This window comes from Lissotriton vulgaris, chromosome 2_1 (genome assembly GCF_964263255.1).
Source record: "Lissotriton vulgaris chromosome 2_1, aLisVul1.2, whole genome shotgun sequence".
NCBI classification, from domain to species: Eukaryota; Metazoa; Chordata; class Amphibia; order Caudata; family Salamandridae; genus Lissotriton; species Lissotriton vulgaris.
Genome location: NC_141687.1, coordinates 1989955700 through 1989977060, shown reverse-complemented (window position 1 = coordinate 1989977060; position 21361 = coordinate 1989955700). Strand labels below are relative to the sequence as shown.

The window sequence follows — 21361 nt, the reverse complement described above, 5'->3', positions numbered from 1 at the left end:
GCCCTCTAGGTAGGGCAGAACTCTCTCAGCAGAGTTCAGGGGGAAGCTGAGGGTAAAGTCCTTTTGTTCCTGGGACTTCTTAACAGGGATCCAGCTCTCCTCAGGCCCTTGGAGATCTCTTCCAGCAAGGGGACACAGCACACAGCAAAGTCCTTCCCCTCTCCTTGGCAGCAAAGCAACTGAACGTCCGTCCACAAGCACACAGCAGGCAGAGGTTCCTTCTTGATTCCAGGATGATCTAATTTTCTGTAGTATGGGTAGCCCTTTTCATACCAGTCTTTCCTTTGTTCTCTAGAGGCAGAGAGGCCTTGGCTTGGTCAGAACCAGTTCAGGTCAGTTCCTGAGCACTTTGTTTTTCTGTCTTCTGCTTTCCTTTCAGAGAGAGGGGCAGTGTCATCAGCCTACAAGCAGGAGGTGGAGCCAGCATTGTGGAAGGCAGGCACAGCCCTATTCAGGCCAAGGTTCTATACCCTCCCACCACTCAAGATGCAGATGCAGTCATTCAGCCTGGGGCTGACTCATCCACCCTCCTGGGGCTCACCAGCCTCTGTCACTCACAAACCAGACAGTCAATTCACAAACAGGCCAAGGCACACAGAAAGGTCAGACAAGAGAACAGCCACTTTCTAAAAGTGCTGCTCTCAAACACGGGATTTAAAAAACATCTGTCCTAAAAGATATGTTATTAAATTCTGAGTTCAGGGATACCAGACTTTAATTTTTGATCTTGCTCCTATGAGAAAATATGCAGGTTATCAGTTTACAAAGCATTCCCCATTATAGCCTATGGGCAAAAGCCCTCTCAATAGTGAAAAACGAAAATGGCTGTAAGTCACTACCAGAGCATGTCACACACACCAGTATATGCTCTACCTTTCATATACACTGTACCCTGCCCTGGGGAGAGGGGGGGGTACCTAGGGCCTTCTATAGGGGTGTCCAATGTGTACAGAAAGGGAAGTGTTAGGCCTGGTCAGTGTGGACACTGGCCAGGTCAGCATGGCAGTTAGCAACTGCACCCAGGCACCGCAGTGGCAGGCCTGAGACACCATTTTAGAGCTACTTATGTGGGTGGCACAATCAGTGCAGCAGGCCCACTAGTAGCATTTGAATCACCTGCCCTGGCACACTCAGTGCACTTTACTGGGGATTTCCTGGTAATTCAAATAAGCCAATCATGGATAACCAATCACAATTACAATTTACTCAGGGAGCACTTGCACTTTAACACTGATCAGCAGTGGCAATGTGCCCAAAGCAACTAAACCAACAAAAACAAAATCCAGTACAGCGCCAAAAATACAAGAGGTAGAGGCAAAAAGTCAAGGGACACCACACCAAAGATGCCAGGTCTAACACTTATACATCCCTAATGAAGTGCACTACATGTGCCCAGGGCTTGTAAATTAAATGCTACTAGTGGGCCTGCAGCACTCATTGTGTCATGCACTTAAGTAGCCCTCTTACCATGGCTCAGGCCTGACTTTGCAGAGCTTGTATGTGCAGTTTTACACTGCATCTTCAACCTGGCAAGATAAGCCTCTCGCCAGAGCTAAACCTTTTCTTTTTATACATATAAGTCCCCTCCTAAGGTAGGTGCAATGTATTTTAAAGGCAGGACATGTACTTTTAAGTTTTACATGTCTTGGCAGTTATTAGTTTAATAATCGTTTTTCAATTAAATGTATGTAAATACATACATTAACATATGTTTCTTTAACTTTAAAAAAAGTTTATTTGCTATATTTATTGAAATGTATATTAAAGCTATATTTTTTAATTAATGTTACTATTTGATATATATATTTATTCTTTAAAAATATTTAATACAACAATATTAATGACAATGATATTTTATTTTTTATATTTTTGTACTTACCATTATAAAAATAGGAATACAATATTGTTTACATCGATATCTTGGTCACGATATATTGGTATAAGAATATTTTCATAAGCAATATTTTATCAGTGAACCATGAAGGGCTGTGTTTTCATATGAGCTGTAGACTCAAGTTTGTTTAGATGATATACTATTACAGGTGTTATATTTTTCAACATAAAACTGTTCTCCTATTTTCAATTCAACAACTGCTTTTGTTTGTTTACATTGGTTTTATGACCGTGCATTATAACTTCATTGTACTATACAAAGCAGATGTTAGCATTATCTTAGAAATAATATACAGTAGTCTCTTTATAACTTACGAGTTATTTTAGAAGATAGGAAGTCAAAATACAGGAGAAACTGAAATTATGAGCGCAATTTTATGCTGCATGACATAGCAGCTCTGATGAGAGCTGATTAGAGATTGTTTTGTATTTGACGCCCTTTGTCCTTCTCTAGATTTAAAAGGGGAAAGACTATGTGCTATGCTCGAAATAGTCACCCTTTTCTTCCGATTTCTTTCTGTCTAGCTCTGAATTACAGATGCATCTGAGGAAAAATAATGTCGTTTATTTTTTTCGATTCACATAAACACCACAAAACAAATTATAATTTACCAATATTGAGCCTATGTGTATTTCCTATGTGTGCATGTGAAGTTGGCATATATGATGATATGCATATCGTTTCTGTGTACCTATGGTAATGTAGGCCGGTAACTTTTATCAAAGCGTGCTACTTTGGCTGCAGTCTGTTTTTGTACCATCCACCAATTACATAGGAATGGTTCCACGGGCTCTAGTGCAAGCAAGCTATGGATCTCTCTCACTAGTGGGTGAGAAGTAAAATATCGTGATCATCCAGGTTCAGAGGGTCCTATAGACCTCTGGGACCCGTGCCACTGCACCTACTGCACCACTGCACCACTGCATAGTGACACCCATGCCATCAACTAGTTTCATGAGTGACAGAGATTACAACATGGGTGTAGCGGCTATTGAGCACACTGCCCAGTGAAAACCAAGTGCTGTGTGGGAGGGAGGTGCTCTCCCAGAGCGTCTAGTGGAAGCTTAGATCTCTGCACGAGCTGCTCGCCCATAGCGTCCAGTGGAAGCTTAGAGCTGTGCACAAGCTTCTCGCCCATAGCGTCCAATGGTCGTCTAGAGCTGTAAGCAAACTGCTCGCCCTTAGCATCCAGTCTTAGACTAGAGCTGTGTGCGAGCTGCTTGCCCGCAGCATCCAGTGGAAGTTAGAGCTGTGTGCGAGCTGCTCACCTTTAGCGTCCAGTGGTAGACTAGAGCTGTGTGCGAGCTGCTCACCCATGGCATCCAGTGGTAGCCCAGTGCTGTGTGCGAGCTGCTCTCCCAGAGCGTCCAGGGGAAGCTTAGAGCTGTGCTCAAGCTGCTCGCCTTTAGTGTCCAGTGGTAGACTAGAGCTGTGTGCGAGCTGCTCACCCGTGGCATCCAGTGGTAGCCCAGTGCTGTGTGCGAGCTGCTCTCCCAGAGCGTCCAGGGGAAGCTTAGAGCTGTGCTCAAGCTGCTCGCCTTTAGTGTCCAGTGGTAGACTAGAGCTGTGTGCGAGCTGCTCTCCCAGAGCGTCCAGTGGACGCTTAGAGCTGTGTGCGAGCTGCTCGCCCATAGCGTCCAGTGGAAGCTTAGAGCTGTGCACGAGCTTCTCTCCCATAGCGTACAGTGCTATCTAGAGGTGTGTGCGAGCTGCTAACCCATAGCGTCCACTGGAAGCTTAGTGCTGTGCGCGAGCTGCTCTCCCATAGTGTCCAGTGCTATCCTAGAGCTTTGTGCGAGCTGCTCGCCCATAGCATCCAGTGGTAGCCTAGAGCTGTGTGCGAGCTGCTCGCCCATAGCGTCCAGTGGAAGCTTAGAGCTGTGCGCGAGCTATTCCCCTTTAGCGTCCAGTAGTAGCCTAGAGCTGTGTGCGATGCGAGCTGCACGTCCACCTCCTGGCAGCTGACTGTGTTCACGAGTAGTGGGCGGGGTCCGGCACCTGTGCATTTAAAAGCAGCGAGCGGGAGCCAGAGGCAGGAGAGAGGAGCAGCCCACGCCTCCGGACACCGCGCCCGCCCTTCAGCACCATGGAGAGAGCACCCTTGCTGCTGAAGCTCCTGTGTGCCGCCCTCCTGCTCTCCCTCTGCCTCAGCCAGTCTTCCAGGGACTTCTTTCCCGACGAGCTGCCGGAGAAGCGATCCTCCTCTTCCGAGGAGAGAGACCTGGTCAGTCTGGACTGATGATCCGCGGAGTTGCGGCTCAGACACTTTTAGCAGCTTTTGCTTCTGTTCTCAGAACATATGAAAAGAGAGGGGTTCTGGCACAGCGTGGCATGCGCGTCGCCGGTGTGCAGTGCTCGAATGCTGTAAAAAGCAGGCTGCGCTGAGCAGACAAGGCTGAGCACCAGAAGCTAGATCTGGAAATGCCAAAGTGGGACGAGCTGAAACGCCACGGCTGGGTGAACATCTCACACCTTATGTGGGATATCTTGGGGCTGTTGTGAGGCGCCTTTATGATCTGTGCATGCACTGGGATTTGTTAACCCGAGACTTCCTTCGTGCTCCAGAAATTCTACACAACACAGCACCATACTTTGGGGCATAAGTATTATTATAGCGCCAAACACAGGTTAGGCAGGGTCTTGTTCTGAGCGCCAAAAGCAGCAATATTCTCAATGTGTGATGGTAAACGGGTTCTGAATAAGTGAAAACTGAAATGTGAATTCGCAGAGTGCAATGTCTTACACTCTAAACACTCTGCATATTTAGGGTTGTGCGAGTTTGTCAGAGCGCAGGGGGTAGGGGATGAGTGAATCTGTTTAGTTTACAGTGTCATATATAACGATTCCATACCCCATCTCACCATCTCACCTTCCACAGCAAATCAAACACTACAACCGAGCTGCACGCCAGGCGCTGTTCACAAGAGCGTTCCGCGGTCCTGGTGAACGCTGCACGGTGATGCAGCTGGGGGTGATATGCATGTTCACCAGTTTTACTTGTGTGTCCTTGTGCCCTTGTTTGCAGGCAGAAGCGATGGAGACTCTCCTACTGAACTTCGAGAGCAAGCACCCAAGCCACCAGAAGAAAGCCGCCCAGATCCCCATGGTGAGTTCTCCTACACATTCTTTCTGGAGGCTTCTGAGCCCTGTGAAGGGGGAACTTCTTGTCCTTTTTTTTAGAAGGATCTTGCCTTATCATCAGAATTCCCTAATACATGCGTAGGTTCAATTTACGTTTGCAGAGTAGAAAGTCTTGTGTTCTAATCTCAGCGCCGTTTCTTCACCAAATAGTGTGATCTTGCTCAATTCGTTTTATCGCTCTGTTCTCCAGTCTCTAGGAAAGTAGGACAGTTTCTGGAAGGCACCTTCACTTTTTTAAAAATTTGACTTGAACCATTGGCTTTTAGCCCTGCTATTAGCAGTCTGAAAGACCAATGCAACCCATGGTACCTCAGACATTAATTTCCGTTACTACCCTCTTGAGACTATTGGAAACTTTCAAAGTTACAAAATATACTAGTTAGTTTTATCCTCAGTTTTGATTTCTTTGAAAAACAGCTTCCAATCAATTATTGTTTTTTTTCATTTTGATTTTTTATTATCAGATTGTATAATTTAGGGGCACTCGGAAAATATATGCTTATTTTACCCATTTCAAGTATATATGCAATCCAGGCTGCATGAAGAGCTTTCTGTACATTTAAAAGGCCAACCCAGTAAGTTTGTAAAATGAACTTTAGACAGTTTATATAAGAGTGACTTTAAAATAATTCAAGATTATAAGCACATAGAAAACACCGAGAGACATATTTTACAATTAATGTTGCATTTTTAGAGGAAAAGGTTCAAAGAACGGTATATGGCAGTGATGTATGAGAGGAGAAATTTTCCAGAGGATGTGCAGTTTAATGTTACATACTTTATACAGATGTGGGATCTTCCTGTTAGCCAAGTGCAGACTGTCGTATAAATCTTAATCCCTACGCGCAAAACATTTCTAACTGCTCACAATTTTTGGCCGCTGACATAAAAAATGAATGACTGCAGAGGATCACAGAGCGAAAAGGGACAGCAGAATTAAAATAGGCCACTTGGTCTCGCTATCTGTACATCAACTACTAACTCACATCTCCCCATCTGGCAGTTTTAGGGGGGGGGGGGTGAGAATAATCTGAAGCACCTGTGAAACTGTCTCCCATCAAATTAACTCCAAGACCATCGTGCATATATTCAGTTCTATAAAATAGCAAAACCTGTTCATGTTTTAGAATTGCTCTTGTGTGCATTTTATTCGACATGGATTTGTGAGAATATTTTTGTCTGAAGATATTTAGCTCGTTTTATCAATTGAGTCCCGCATAGAGTACAGGGACGATGAGGCTTATATCTATTACACCCAGTGCTTTAAATGGGAAGAAATAAATACAGGTACTCAAAAATTGAGCTAGGGGCATAGTAGTGGGCGTGGTTAAGGGCGGGGTTAGACATGAGGATACAAAAACACTCCTGTTGAGTATTCATTTTGTCCTTGATAGTTGTCTCAAACTTTTCATCTGTGCAGAGAAGGGCATTTAACCAGTTGCAGGACATACAAAACGTGAGAAGTGTATCAATATAAACAAAATGTGCTAACTTGTTACACAAAATGAATGTCAAACACCACATGTAATGTTCCTTGTTTTGTAATATTTATAGCTTCTTAATGGCATACTGTTCCTACTAAATTGAATTTTGCGCAATCCTTTCATATTCAAGAGTGCACACAAATACCCACAAAACAAGTATTCCATGCATTTCTTTTCAAATATCAATTCTGAGTGTCCTGATTCTCTTCTGCTCTGATTTCATTTCTCTCACACACACAAATAATCCCTCCCCTCACTTCTCTCCCATTTGTATCTAACTCTGTCCCACTCTCTTTACCCCAATTGTATCCTATCATTCTCTTCCATCACTCTCTCTATTTCTCCGTACCTCTCTTACTCTTTCCATAGCTGTCTCAATCCCTTCCCCATCTCTATCTGCGCTTACCCTTCTGTCTATCTTTTTCCCCTTTAAACTTTCGTCTGCTTCTTCTATCTCTGCCCCTTCACTCTCCACTTTCTCTCACTCCATTATCCACCCTTTCCCATCAGCAGAAGGTCCCACAGTAAGCTTTCAGTGGCAGACAGTAAGCACTACTGGGTCATGAACTTGTCCTGTGCCCAGCAGGGTAGAGGTCAGGGGCAGAACAATATTGGCCTCTGATTGGAAGGTCAGTAGACCGCCTCTCACCTCACTTGGGCAAGAGGGAGTCTACCTAGGTAATCCCCACCACCTCATCCCCACCCACCATGGACTCAATGTCACAGCAGGCGGGCAGGGTGGGGGTTGATTTGCAGGGGCAAGTGAGTCAGGTGAAAGACAGTCAGACCCCAGTGAGAGGCCAAGGGGTGAAAATGGCCCTTGTTACCTGGGTTTCTAAGTGGCCACTCCTGAGCAGGCTCCCCCTCCGCCCCCCACTCCGATCCCCCTCATTCAGTATGTACACATGACTGTGCCCCAGGCAGAAAATGTCCCATATACTATCTAACAAGGGGTCCCAGCATGGAGGCTCCACAGGGGGCTGTTGAGGACAAAGAGAGCTTTCATCTGGGTGGGGAGGAAGCAGAGCCCCACTTGCCGCATCATCTGGCCTCCAGCAGGCCGTTCAGGCCCCATTGTGCCACTTGCCACAGCTGAATGACACAGACAAACAGCAAAACGGCAAACATGCTGCTAAAAAACAGAAACACAGCTGGCTCTCGGCACCGGCCCAGTGCCACCTTATCAATTCGACCCTGTGTACCAGTACCCTCCTTGGCAGTGGAGAAGTGCCGGTACTCAGCATGGCACAAATAAGAAGTGCTGGTACTCAGTACCGGTGAGTACTGGCCCATTTAAAGCACTGATTACACCACATGCACTGACCAGGACATCATGAAATAGTGAACCTGAGGGCAGTAGTGCACATGCTGAGCAGCAGTCAGTGATAGTGGTGATTGTGAGCTGCAGACCTTAGATACCCGTTAAAGCTGAGGTGAAGCATTGCTGCCTATATGTCGCTGATGAATGCGAATTTAATCAGCTTTATATTATAGAGTGACAATGGTAACACATTCCAATCTAGTGTTTATAGCTACATATCATCTAGGACACGGGTACTCATAGTACGGCCCGCGGGACGCCAGCGCCCGGCAAGCCTTCGCTTGCAGACATCTACCAGTGTGACTCAGAGACTCTGCTGCTCTGTGAGGGCCTAGTCAGAGTGGAGCTTCAGCGCTAAAAGGTGAAATACAACACAGCCTCATTAACATACAAATGGTCTTTTAAAGAAAGGGAGACAGAGGGAGAGGGAGGGAGGGAAAGGGAGACAGAGGGAGAGGGAACGAGAGAAAGGGAGGGAGAGAGAGGGAGGGAGGGAAAGGGAGTCAGAGTGAGGGAGGAAAAGGGAGGGAAAGGGAGTGAAAGGGAGGGAGAGTGAGGGAGGGAAAATGAGACAGAGGGAGAGTGAGGGAGGGAAAGGGAGATGGATGGAGAGGGAGGGAAAGGGAGAGGGAGGCAGAGTGAGGGAGGGAAAGGGAGACAGAGGGAGAGTGAGGGAGGGAAAGGGAGACAGATGGAGAGGGAGGGAGGGAAAGGGGGAGGGAGAGTGAGGGAGGGAAAGGGAGACAGAGAGAGAGTGAGGGAGGGAAAGGGAGACAGAGGGAGAGTGAGTGAGGGAGAGGGAGACAGAGGGAGAGTGAGGGAGGGAGAGGGAGAGTGAGGGAGGGAGACGGAGACAGAGGGTGAGATGACAGAGGGAGAGCGAGGGAGGGAAAGGGAGACAGATGGATAGGGAGGGAGGGAAAGGGGGAGGGAGGCAGAATGAGGGAGGAAGGGAAAGAAAGACAGAGGGAGAGTGAGGGAGGGAGAGGGGAGGGTGAGTGAGGGAGGGAAAGGGAGACAGGGAGAGTGAGGAAGGGAAAGGGAGACAGAGGGAGAGTGAGGGAGGGAGAGGGAGACAGAGGGAGAGAAAGGGAGGCAGAGGGAGGGAGAGTGAGGGAGGGAGCGGGAGACAGAGGGAGAGGGAGGGAGAGGGAGGGAGAGTGAGGGAGACAGAGTGAGAGAGGGAAAGGGAGGCAGAGTGAGGGAGACAGAGAGAGGGAGGGAAAGGGAGGCAGAGTGAGGGAGACAGAGTGAGGGAGGCTGAGTGAGGGAGACAGAGGGAGAGAGAGGGAGAGAGAGGGAGAGAGAGAGAGAGAGAGGGAGAGAGATAGAGAGAGAAAGAGAACGAGAGAGAGATGTGTGTATGCTGGGTCTGGTGGCTCAATAGACGAAGGCGTCCGCTGCAGGGACCAGTGATCAAGCTCATGGTCAGTTTTTTTGTTGCTCTAGCCCCGCCCCCTCTCCACTGACCCCGCCCCCACTGGTGCAGCCCTCAGACACAAAATACACTGTAAATTTGGCCTGTCAATCACACCAGTTATTGAAGACGATCTTTCCACCGCCTTTCCAAAGCGCAGTGCTAATTTTAAGTGCAGCAGCCAGCGTTGTGGAAGTGTGAGTGATATCTTCATGAAGCCACAATGCTTACAATCTTGCCAGTTGCATATTGGACGTGTTTGTTGGTGTTTTGTAGCGGATGTTGGTTTCAGTTGGAATGTTTATTTACCAAGTAAAATGGCACTTATTTTTCAGTTGATCAGTAGAAAAAAAACACATGCCTCCTGTCTCAATTGAATTTTTCAGAGGGTCATGAGTGTAGGGCCTGACGTACATGACTGTGCAGCAGACTAGCCTGCAATAATCCACTTCCAAGCCCCTTTCTCACTGCCAGCTCCATCTTTGCTCTGGGGGCTGCTCTATGTAATTTAAGTCACAGCACACTCATCATCCTTTCGTAGGAGCTGCTTAACAATCCTGTTCTTTTAAATTGTGGTACCAACAGTATTGAGGGACAAAATATCGAAAGTTAAGTGCACAGAGGGAGGTAAGGATTTACTAATAACTCCACAACTACGTACCTTGAAAATATATATATATATATATATATATATATATATATATATATATATATATATATATATATATATATATATATATATATATATATATATTGTGGAAAGGCAGTGCGGGATATCGGGTAAAAGCTGGTTGCAGACTCTGCCCTACATGCACATTGGCGACAGACCTGGCAAGAACCATTGCATGCTGGGATATGTAATTTGTTTCACCCCCGTTACATTGAAGCAGGTGACACTGATCTTCGCTTGTGGGTGGAGCCAACTAGAACTATTTGAGTTGGAGCAGAACTGTTGGGCGGCAAATTTCACCTGTTACACCTGGCACGCTGAAGAGGCCACACGGCCGAAATGCATACACCCACGCTCATCTGTTTAAACCTCAATGAAGAGACTCCTTTGTATTCCCCTACTGTGGCTTCTGACTTTCTTTGGAGAAGGTATTCGTGGCATATATATATATATATAACCTATTTGTGGTTGCCAGTCATGCAGGTGTGTGTGTGTGTATATATATATATATATATATATATATATATATATATATATATATATATATATATATATATATATATATATATATATATATATATATATATATATATATATATATGTATATATATATATATTACCTACTGGCAGTTGCCATTAGTTAGTTTTAGTAAGGACCTAGTTTTAATAGAAAAGCGTTTTTTGACCTGGCTATATCTTTGGCGCTGTTTGACGAATTTCCATGAAAGTTTCCCCAAAAATTGTTGTTGGGTCTTGTTGTGCATGGAAAGTTTCGGGATGATCCGTAAAGTGGGGGGCCATGAGAAAGGGGGGGTCATAAAAAAAGTGCATTTCTGATGTTTATTTCCATAGAGATTTTAGACATGCATACAGACCGAACTCCTGGACAGAATTACTACAAAATTTGTCAAAAAGATAGCTTTTGGTCCAGCAAGCGCACTTTTTGTTACTTGGTGTAAATCCGTTCAGTAGTTTTCAAGATATTAAAGGAGAAAGAAATTTGTACAGCTGGGCAGAGCCTAAGTACAGATCTCATGGTGAGATCTGATTGGCTGTCAAGACTTCAGCAAGGAAGTGCTGGCAGCCATCTTGGGACCAGTATACATGATAGCACCCCAATGAAATGCATTGTAGTGAATGACAAGTTTTGAGGGTGACAAAATGGAGAATGTATAAAGGGTGATAACAGGTTTTAGTTACACTATGAATCACTTGTTGATGGTATCATTCTGATTTTAGGAATTGTGGTGTGTTCTAAGATTATTTTACAATGTGAAAAAGCCTTCTGCTGGGAGTACATCAATCATGTTTGAGAGTAAACAGTTTTCTCATGATTTTCTCATAGAGGGTATGAAAGTTGCTACAGAAGCTAAAATGAGAGCATATTTTCTGTAAATTCCCACTATCTTTCTCAGCATTATGTTAATGAAGTCTCACATTCACAGGAAAACATGTGCTTCCAACAGTAGTGGCCTGTCAGTTGATTCCATTGCGTTCTAATGCAGCCTGCTAGAGCGCTAACAGTCTTACTTATGACAAAAGTTTGTCAAACCTGAAGCCATCTTGAATAAATCAAACTGGTAAACTTAAAAGGAACACATTGAGGGTGTTAATTTAGTCATAGAAATTATGGTAAATGCTCTAGAAAGAAAAAGCAAGATATATTTTAAATGAGCTCTCAAGTATCTTCCGCTTCTATTTCATTAAACATTCTGACATGCAGACTGAAACATGCACTTGCAACACAAGCAACATACTGCCAGTTACTTTACTACAGTGTTCTAATGAGCAACTACAGTGCTAACATTATGAATATATGCCAAAAGTGTGGCACCATCTAAACACCAATCGAAGTGAAAAACTGAACGTGTTTTCTAGTAAGGATACTGCTGTAAATGAGGATATTAGGGAGCTTTGTAAGAAATAAGTCTCCCAAGATGGCCACCAGAGAAAAAAGAGCCCATATGTAGCTAAAATATCACCCAAATGTAGTCCAAGTATAGCCCAATAACAGAAGTGTGCAAAACACTTGAATCATACCGCAGACTTGACCCAAAGGTATTGGAGTGCTTTACATGAGCATTAGTTACATTACAAGAAGGACACATTCATTTTTGTTTTAGGCTTGGGGGATTAAGTGATTTTTTCCAAAATCATAAGATTTGAAGCTGGCACAGAAACTCAAACCTGGTTCCCCAGATGCAAAGTCTGCAGCTCTGGCTATAGTGCCACATCTTCTCCCCTAAGTGTAACAAATAATCAAATGATCAACAGGATAAAAAAACATAAAGATAGCAAACACACTTTAAAAGCGCTTTGTCGCTATTTGAGAACTCAGAAAATGTGTTCTCATTGTAGTTTTTTTAGAGCATTAACCATCATTTCTATGGAAAAAAGACCCTCTTATTTTGATAATTTCTAAAGGAAATGCTTTAGGTTTTACAGTTTTGATTGCATCAAGATAAGGTTAGGTGTGCCACACTTTTGTAATAAAGAAAGAATGTTAGCAATCTAGTTGTTCATTAGAATGCTGTTGGGAGGCAGAGGTCAGGGACACAACTCAGATAATTGAGGGCAGGAAAGAGGGTGCACAGTCAACAAGCTGACCATGCTGGGCAGATGGAGGGGCAGTGGCAGCATAACGGACTATGGAGGGCAGGGCAAAGGGGGGCAGGGTCAACTAACCAATCATGCAGGACAGGCAAGAGAAGCTGTGGCAATATCATAGAATATTCATAGAAAGCTAGTTCTGCTCCTACACATTGTGAAGAAGTGGGGGCTTCAGCTCTCCCGGCATTTATGCTTCCAAACTTTGACACATGATATGGGAATAAGAACTTTGGGATCACTTATGGTCCCTGTAATTTTTTTCTGTCAGACTGCTGTTCCTGTAGCTTCCTCTGCACCTAATCCTTGTCCACTTTGTCGTACTTGTCAGCTGGAGTACGTTTTTATTCTGCTTCTTCTTTGGTAGTGTTAAGCTCTCCCACAACTCTGTCAGATCTCCATGTCCCCTCACAACTCTCGCAAGTTCGAAACCTAAGAACTTTGCACTGCTGATGAAGGAACTTCACAGGTTCCATCTTGCCTGAAGCTCTGCAGGCCACAGGGGGAACTTAGCATAAATGTCATTTAAGGTGTCACCAGAGATTGCAGATGCAACCCCTGGCTTGCCCCTTGTGTCCCTTAACACTGCTATTGAAGCCCCTGGCATCAGAGGGGGCAAAAGCAGTACTGAGCACAGCAATTAAACAGTGTTCTATTGGATAATGTTTACTTTTTGCAGATTCCACTGGGAAATTACACTTTCAGTTAAAAAGAAAAAAATAGAAGTGGAATAGTCAGTCTTAATAATATAAAATACAATTAAACAAATAAAAAAAATACATTTTTGAAATTTGTTGTCACAGTTTATTACTGTGAATACCTGAAAGAAATATGGTATTGAAGAGATCCTTCACCTTTATGTCCCGGATTTGTTATAGTCCTTACAAACAATGATAAATCAAAACGTATTGTCAATGAAAAGGAGCAAATCAGGCCAACAACATTGAATTACTCAGAAGCGGTCGCTCCTCATGCTGCTCCCTGAACTAGAATCGGTATCGTAGCGCTACACTGCTACACTGCCAGACTGCTCATTGGCTTGAAATCACTCTCGCATCGCTGGCACTGCTTACTGCAAGTATTTGGGCATATTGATTGATCGTAGCGCTGTACTGTTAGACTGCTCGTTGTCGCTACTCATTTGTACATCAATTGCTTTGCCTGCTTGAATTGTTGTGCCTGTTTGTACCGGTGCCACTGCTCATTACATTGCGATTGCCAGGTTGTGCCCCAGTCTCGTCGTGTTTCACTTTTGATTTCGCTGCCATTTTGTTGTTTGTTGTGCCTCCCAGCCCGGCTCTCCACACCGCTCCCGCCTCCCAGCTGCTCCTCCCTCCCACTAAAGTTAAGGCTCTACCCACTCTCTGAAGTGCTGTGACCTTCCTGAATTACTCAGAAGCGGTCGCTCCTCACGCTGCTCCCTGAATTAGAATTGGTATCGTAGCGCTACACTGCCAGACTGCTCATTGGCTTGAAATCACTCTTGCATCGCTCGCACTGCTTACTGCAAGTATTTGGGCATATTGATTGATCGTAGCGCTGTACTGTTAGACTGCTCATTGTCGCTACTCATTTGTACATCAATCGCTTTGCCTGCTTGAATTGTTGTGCCTGTTTGTACCGGTGCCACTGCTCATTACATTGCGAATGCCAGGTTGTGCCCCAGTCTCGTCGTGTTTCACTTTTGATTTCCCTGCCATTTTGTTTTTTGTTGTGCCTCACAGCCCGGCTCTCCACCCCACTCCCACCTCCCAGCTGCTCCTCCCTCGCTCTCCCCCCCCCACTCTCCACTTATGACAGTCACTCTTGCGCGCAGCATCCACGCGCAGCAGACGCGCCCCATGCGCGCCGAAGGTGCGCCAAAGGTAAGCCCGTCTATGCCCGTCCGCGCCTGGACCACGCCCAGCGCCAGACCCCCTGGCCCCCGCAAAATCCACTCCGCCCGCATAACGTACGACGCCGCAACCCTCTCAGCCCTTAACCCCCGCCGACCACCAAACTGCTACCAAGCCGCCCCAGGACACACCCATGGACCCTTCACCTGCCACTCCTGCAAGTTCGACTGCATCAAGACCCACACCAAATCCACTAACTCCAAACAGAGCTCTGATACTAACCACCTGAAGTGCATCCTGCTCAACACCCGCTCGGTCCACAGCCACGCCATTGAACTCAGGAACCTACTCGACACCACATCGCCGGACGTCGCCTTTCTTACAGAAACCTGGATGAACGCCTCATCAACGCCTGACATCGCCATAGCCATCCCTGACGGCTACAAGATTATCCGTAAGGACCGCATGAACATAACAGGAGGAGGCATCGCCATTGTCCATAGGAACACCATCCGCATCACGACCAGTTCCGACAATCACCTCGCAGCCGCCGAACACCTTCACTTCTAGATCCACACCGACCCCAAGACCACACTCAGAGGCACCCTCATCTACAGGCCACCAGGACCCCGCCCACAATTCAGCGAAGACATCACTGAATTCATCAGCCCACACGCCCTCCCCTCCGAGGACTACATTCTACTGGGAGACCTCAACTTCCACCTGGAAAAGAACAACGACAGCAACACCACCACCCTTCTGGACAACCTCGCCAATCTCGGACTCAAACAACTAGTAAACACCCCCACCCACTATGCCGGACACACGCTCGACCCAATCTTCAACTCCAGCCAGCACATCTCCTTCAATCACACCACAGCTCTCCATTGGACAGACCACAGCTGCGTTCACTTCAACTACAAAAAGACTACAACCAACAACCACCCACAACCAATTCCCTGCAGAAACTGGAACAAAATTACCACCAACCAGCTCTTCACATCGCTTCACCAAAACCCTCCTGCAAAATCGTCGGACCCAAACCTTGCAGTCACCAACCTCACACAATGGATCACCCACAGTGCTGACGAATTGGCACCCTTGAAAAAACATCAAAGCAAGCAAGGCAGCAAAAAAGCCACCTGGTGAACGATGACCTTAAGAAATCCAAGAAGATCTGTCGCACCCTCGAGAAAGCCTGGAGAAAAAACACAACCACTGACAACCTGGCCACCTTCAAGAACGCCACCTGCAAACCCCACCAACTGATCCGATCCACCAAGAAATCAGCATTCAAGGAACGACTCGACAACAACGCCCACAACAGCAAGGAACTATTCAACATCGTCAAAGAATTTACCAACCCCACCGCCGGCACCATTGACATCACTCCCTCCCAAGACCTCTGCGACTCCCTAGCCTCATTCTTCCACAACAAAATCGCTGACATACATAACAGCTTTGAAAGCCAGTCCGAAGACCAGTCCACCCCACCCTCCTCCGAACTAAAACCCCCCTCCACCAACCTTTGCGCCTGGAACCCAATCACCACTGAAGACACCATCCGCCTGATGAACTCCATCCACTCAGGATCGCCAACCGACCCATGTCCCCACCACATTTTCAACAAAGCAGACTCCATTATCGCACCCCATCTCCGAGACATCATCAACTGCTCCCTCAACTCCGCTACCTTCCCGGAAAGCTGGACACATGCCGAACCCAGCGCCCTCCTGAAGAAACCCGCAGCAGACCCCACTGAAATTAAGAACTACCGCCCCATCTTGCTCCTCCCATTCCCTGCCAAAGTCATTGAGAAAGCCGTCAACTGTCAGCTCGCCGCCTTCCTCGAATCCAACAAATCCCTCGACCCTTCACAGTCCGGCTTCCGAGCCAAACACAGCACCGAGACCGCCCTCATCGCAGCAACAGACCACATTCGAACACTACTGGACAACGGAGAAACAGCTGCCCTCATCCTACTTGACCTCTCCGCAGCCTTCGACACAGTCTGTCATAGCACCCTTATACAACGCCTCAACAACGTCGGAATACAAGGAAAAGCATTGGACTGGATCATCTCGTTCCTCGCTGGAAGAACTCAGAGAGTCCGCCTCCCCCCTTTTAGATCAGAGGCCACCGAAGTCATCTGCGGCGTACCACAAGGATCATCACTTAGTCCCACCCTCTTCAACATGAGTCCCCTCGCATCCATCGCGCGCCAACACAACCTCAACATCATATCCTACGCAGACGACACCCAGCTGATCCTCTCCCTCACCAAAGACCCAAACACCGCCAACACCAACCTACACGAAGGGATGAAAGAAGTAGCCGAGTGGATGAAGAACAGCCGTTTAAAACTGAACTCGGACAAAACGGAAGTCCTCATCTTAGGATCATCTCCCTCCGCCTGGGACGACTCATGGTGGCCACCGGCCCTGGGAAACGCACCCATACCTACGGGCCACGCACGTAACCTGGGCTTCATCCAGGACTTCTCCCTCTTGATGACCAGACAAGTCAACGCCGTCTCATCATCATGCTTCAACATCCTACGTATGCTCAAAAAAATCTTCCGGTGGATCCCCACCGAAACAAGAAAGATGGTCACCCACGCACTTGTCACAAGCCGACTGGACTACGGAAACACCCTTTACGCCGGAACCACAGCCAAACTACTGAAAAAACTCCAACGCATCAAAAACACCTCAGCCAGACTCATACTAGACATCCCCTGCCAAGCTCACATTTCCGGTCACCTGAAATACCTCCACTGGCTCCCCGTCAACAAGAGAACAACGTTCCGTCTCCTCACCCATGTACACAAAGCCCTCTACGACCTAGGACCCGAATGCCTCAACACGCGCCTGTCCTTTTACACCCCCACCCGCCAAATACGATCGTCCAGTCAAGCCCTCGCCGCAATTCCACGCATCCATAGATCCACCATGGGGGGAAGATCCTTCTCCTACTTAGCGGCCAAAACCTGGAATTCTCTCCCCACCCACCTCCGCCTTACACAGAACCACCTCTCCTTCAGAAAACAACTAAAAACTTGCATATTCGATAAGTAAACTACCCCCTTCACTCAAGCGCCTTGAGACCCTCCGGGTGAGTAGTGCGCTATACAAATGCTAAACTTGAACTTGAACTTTCATATACAAATTATTGTCCCTATGGATTAGTACTAGTGGGCCTTACCACTACTATTTTGAATAAATCTCGTTTGTAGTGCACTCCCCTATGATTTGACAATACTTGTTCCTTTTGAGGTATATACTAGGATTGTGATGCCAAGGCAGTGATGCCAATTATTATGAGGCCATCAAAATTAGGGTGTTGTGCCATACCTTCCTACGATTGGGTCAGATGTCATATGATGTCTCTTCTTGTGATGTCACAGAGGTCAAAAAGAGTGTGTGAGGTCACTTCCTCTACCCATGATGTTTTGGTGAATTGAAATTCATGAAGCTCAGTTTCTTGAGTTTCTTTGCCTCAGACCCTTAGGATCAAGTTTGCATTATCCGCTCTGAATGCCCAGTACACGGTGAACTCCAATAAACAGCAGTGTATGAATGTGAGTTGCACTAGAAATAGTGCCCTTGCCTTAGCTGAACGCATTGACATCCTCACCACAAAGGTGGATGGCTCATCTTATTCCACACAGTTTTTTCCACAATTGCAGTAGGTCTACCTGATGCAGGGGAATACTTTTTAATAGACCTTACATTGGACATTTTCCTGGTCTGCCCTTCACTCACATTAATATGAGACAGTCCTTTGTTATGTGTTCACAAGAAGACTTGTAAACTTATAGTGAGCTCCTTGTGTCTTAAAGACCCTCTCTACTTGCTTTAGCTCACTGTGACCAGTTTAATAATATCATTGACGGTGTAATTTCATCAATTGTGCAATCAATCAATTAATATTGATTTATGTAATCATTCTTTTTCAGTGTAATGGTGGTGGAAAATGTGCCATGAAATATGGGGCCCGCATTGGCATTCTCTGCCAGTGTGGCCAGGGAACCTGCTCTACTCTTCTGCTGAAATGCATCTGAATATGGAATTTGTGGCCTGCTCATCCCATCACCGGACCCAGAAACAAGGATGTCGCCATCCTTACCAACCCTCCCAGAAACATTTTGGCTATTTTTAGCTTTTCAATCCAACAATTCATGTTTTGCACTAAAAGGAGGAAAAGTTGTATATTACATTCATCTAACGTGTTCCTTGGATCTGCAGATATCTTACAGAAATTGATCTGATGCGCATTTGTACAACATCTTCCAATGGAAAAATATAACCATGCTTTTTCCTGTGCTCATGCATTATTTTCCTATCAATGTTCTATTCTTTTCCTATCAATATTTATCTTCCGTTGTCCATTTATCTGTTATCATCTTTGCAGTTTCAGAGATTTTTAGTTAATGTTTACATTATAAAGTTTAAATCTGATATGTCTATGAATGATAATACACCTTAGATCTTATTGTCATGTAATGATTTATAAATGTGATTTTATGTAAATTTCAGACGTTTTCCAGTTTTTAATAAACATTTATTTTTATTTTGTATGTGCTAAATTATAGAATTGTAGCATATTTAATACTTATTAAGTTGGGTGACATTTTTACCACATTTCATCCATGTTGAAGGATTATCAATAAACATTACACGTCAGATTGCTTTTTTCATTTATTCCCCTCCTATATCTCTAAACTGCCCTGTTAACAATGTAATCCAGCAACGGATCCTAATGTTTCCAAAATTCATAAAGTATTTTTTCCATTGAATATGCAGTTATCTAGGCCGATTAACCATGCGCTGTGGTGTGGGGAGGTTCTCCCGTTGTGAAGTGATATCCTCTTTTCACCAACCTCCCACCAAGCACCATGAAAGATTTAACAAATCTCATCCAGATCAAATGCTTCATAAATTCCTAACAGCATCACCTTAAGGTCAATGTGAGTCACTATTCCATCACACTGTTCAGTATCAAGGTTACTTCACACCAACATTTTTGTATTATAAAAAATCCCAGAAAGGTAATGCTGGGGAGGGAGAAAGGCCCATCTTCATGGCCCTAAAGCACATTTCATCCAGCTCAACATAGCAGAATGTCGTGGTTTGAACATCAACCCAGTACACACTATGTTAAAGTGTGTGTGCTGAGGCCTGTCTAGACAAAGAATGAGACCCAGAATGGGGCTCTGTGGTCAGAGGGACACACCATGTGCACCCTACCTGTACAAATGTGACTACTGTCACATCATTGGGCAGTAGAGGACTGAGACTGGTAGCATCAAATCAGTTTTAGCAATCACGGAAGGCCGTTTTACCTGTTGCTGCTATGAAATTGTGCATACTGGCAACTTCTACTTTTTACAATAACCTGTTAGTCCCTATAACCAGGTTTTTCGACCATCTGTGTGTGAGGCAAGTAGCACATGTATGCAGGGGGGGGTCGGTGCAGGTAAGCGTGGTGAGACAGGACGGAGGATGTCGACAGATGACAGAATAAGACTTATTTATTTAATTTCCCCATTCTGCCATCTGTCCAATTTTCCCCACCTGTCCTGCATCTGCCTTGCCCCCGCCTCACTGCCCTCACCTGCACCGACCACCGCTGCATGTATGTGCTTATATCTGATTCACAGGATAGCTTCAAGCATGTGTGGTGCATGAGGCCATGGACACACTCACTTCTATTTTGAATGTAGGCTAATGAGGAGGGAGAGAGAGTCCAGAGAGTCAATGAAAATTCAGATATTCCAGGGATCTTTGTAGTAGAGCAGACTTTGGAGTGTTTAGAAGAGGAGAGATTAGGCCTCATTGAGGTCCTAGAGTTTCCCCCTGCGATATGGTGTCCCTTTGTTCTCTGTAAGGGGGACTCCCTTTCCCCCTGTGGTTAACAGGTAGCAAAATGGGACAGCCCTCAGCAATTTAGTGTCCCTATTTTGGGTTTATCCTGAGAGGAAACTCCCTGTCCCGGATCACATTGTTGACAAAGAGCATGACTGGACCAATCTGAATGGAGATCATAAAGGCACATAATTGGCAACAAATAGCAGGAGAACTAAACTATTGGAATACACAAAATCTATCTGAAACTTTGATCTAAAGCTGAGACAGAAACTTCCAGTTAGTGTGCCAATATTTCTTCACAGAAACTGAGCTCCAGGGTTAGGGTACTGACCGCCAACTCCCCTTCACAGATTCAGGATCAGAAGCTGGGGGAAATCCAACTAGCCTTCCAGGAGGGTCTGCCTGCATCCATCTTCCAAAAAGGGAGCTGACTTACTGTTCGGACAGCCCAATGGACATGTTCTTTAATGGAATGTGGTTTATGAGTAGGGGTAAGTAGGTATCTACCACTAGTAATAAGGTCACAATCCCAATATAAGGCCAGTTAAGTTCTCAATATATTATTCCCGTGCTCAACCGTTTGTAGCTGGCTGTGTAATGCATTTAAAAACATCAATACATTCAATAAATCAAAACACATAATAAAAATCCAACACCCAATTTACAAATATATGAAACATTTTTATGATTAAAATGACACCAAAATGACAAAATTCCAATGTAGTGAACTGGAGATATGCATTTTTTTGGATTTAAATTTGTTTTACTGGTTTCAAAGAAAGAAGACAAAGAACAAAGACAATGCATTGCATTAATGTATCCACGAAAACACGTACATGGCAGATTGCAATAACCCCTGTATGTAAAATGCACGTGTCCTGCCCGGGCTAAAAAGCCACGTGAGTGGCCGAGGAATATGCCATTGTGAACATGCGTGGATCCAAATAGGGAACTTCCAGGTACCAGAGCTGAAGAAAGGAAAAAAGAAAAGACCCAACAAGCCCCTACCCCCCCCAACCCTTCCCCCACCCAACCATTGTGCTGAAGCGACTGCGGTAGATGAAGTGTACCCTTAGAGAGCTCCCTGAGCGTCTGTCCCAGCCTCTGCGGTGGTATGGTCTG

At 45.6% G+C, this 21361-nt stretch overlaps 1 protein-coding gene across 1 annotated transcript; it reads left to right on the top strand.

Moving 5' to 3' along the window:
- The first annotated feature begins 3934 nt into the window (after positions 1–3934).
- On the top strand, positions 3935–19053 carry LOC147733615 (cocaine- and amphetamine-regulated transcript protein-like). Its single transcript, XM_086958999.1, has 3 exons — positions 3935–4118; positions 4920–5000; positions 18328–19053. Exons 1-3 carry the CDS (start codon positions 3981–3983, stop codon positions 18430–18432), a joined length of 324 nt encoding a protein of 107 aa, XP_086815125.1. The 5' UTR covers positions 3935–3980; the 3' UTR covers positions 18433–19053.
- Positions 19054–21361: the final 2308 nt, after the last annotated feature.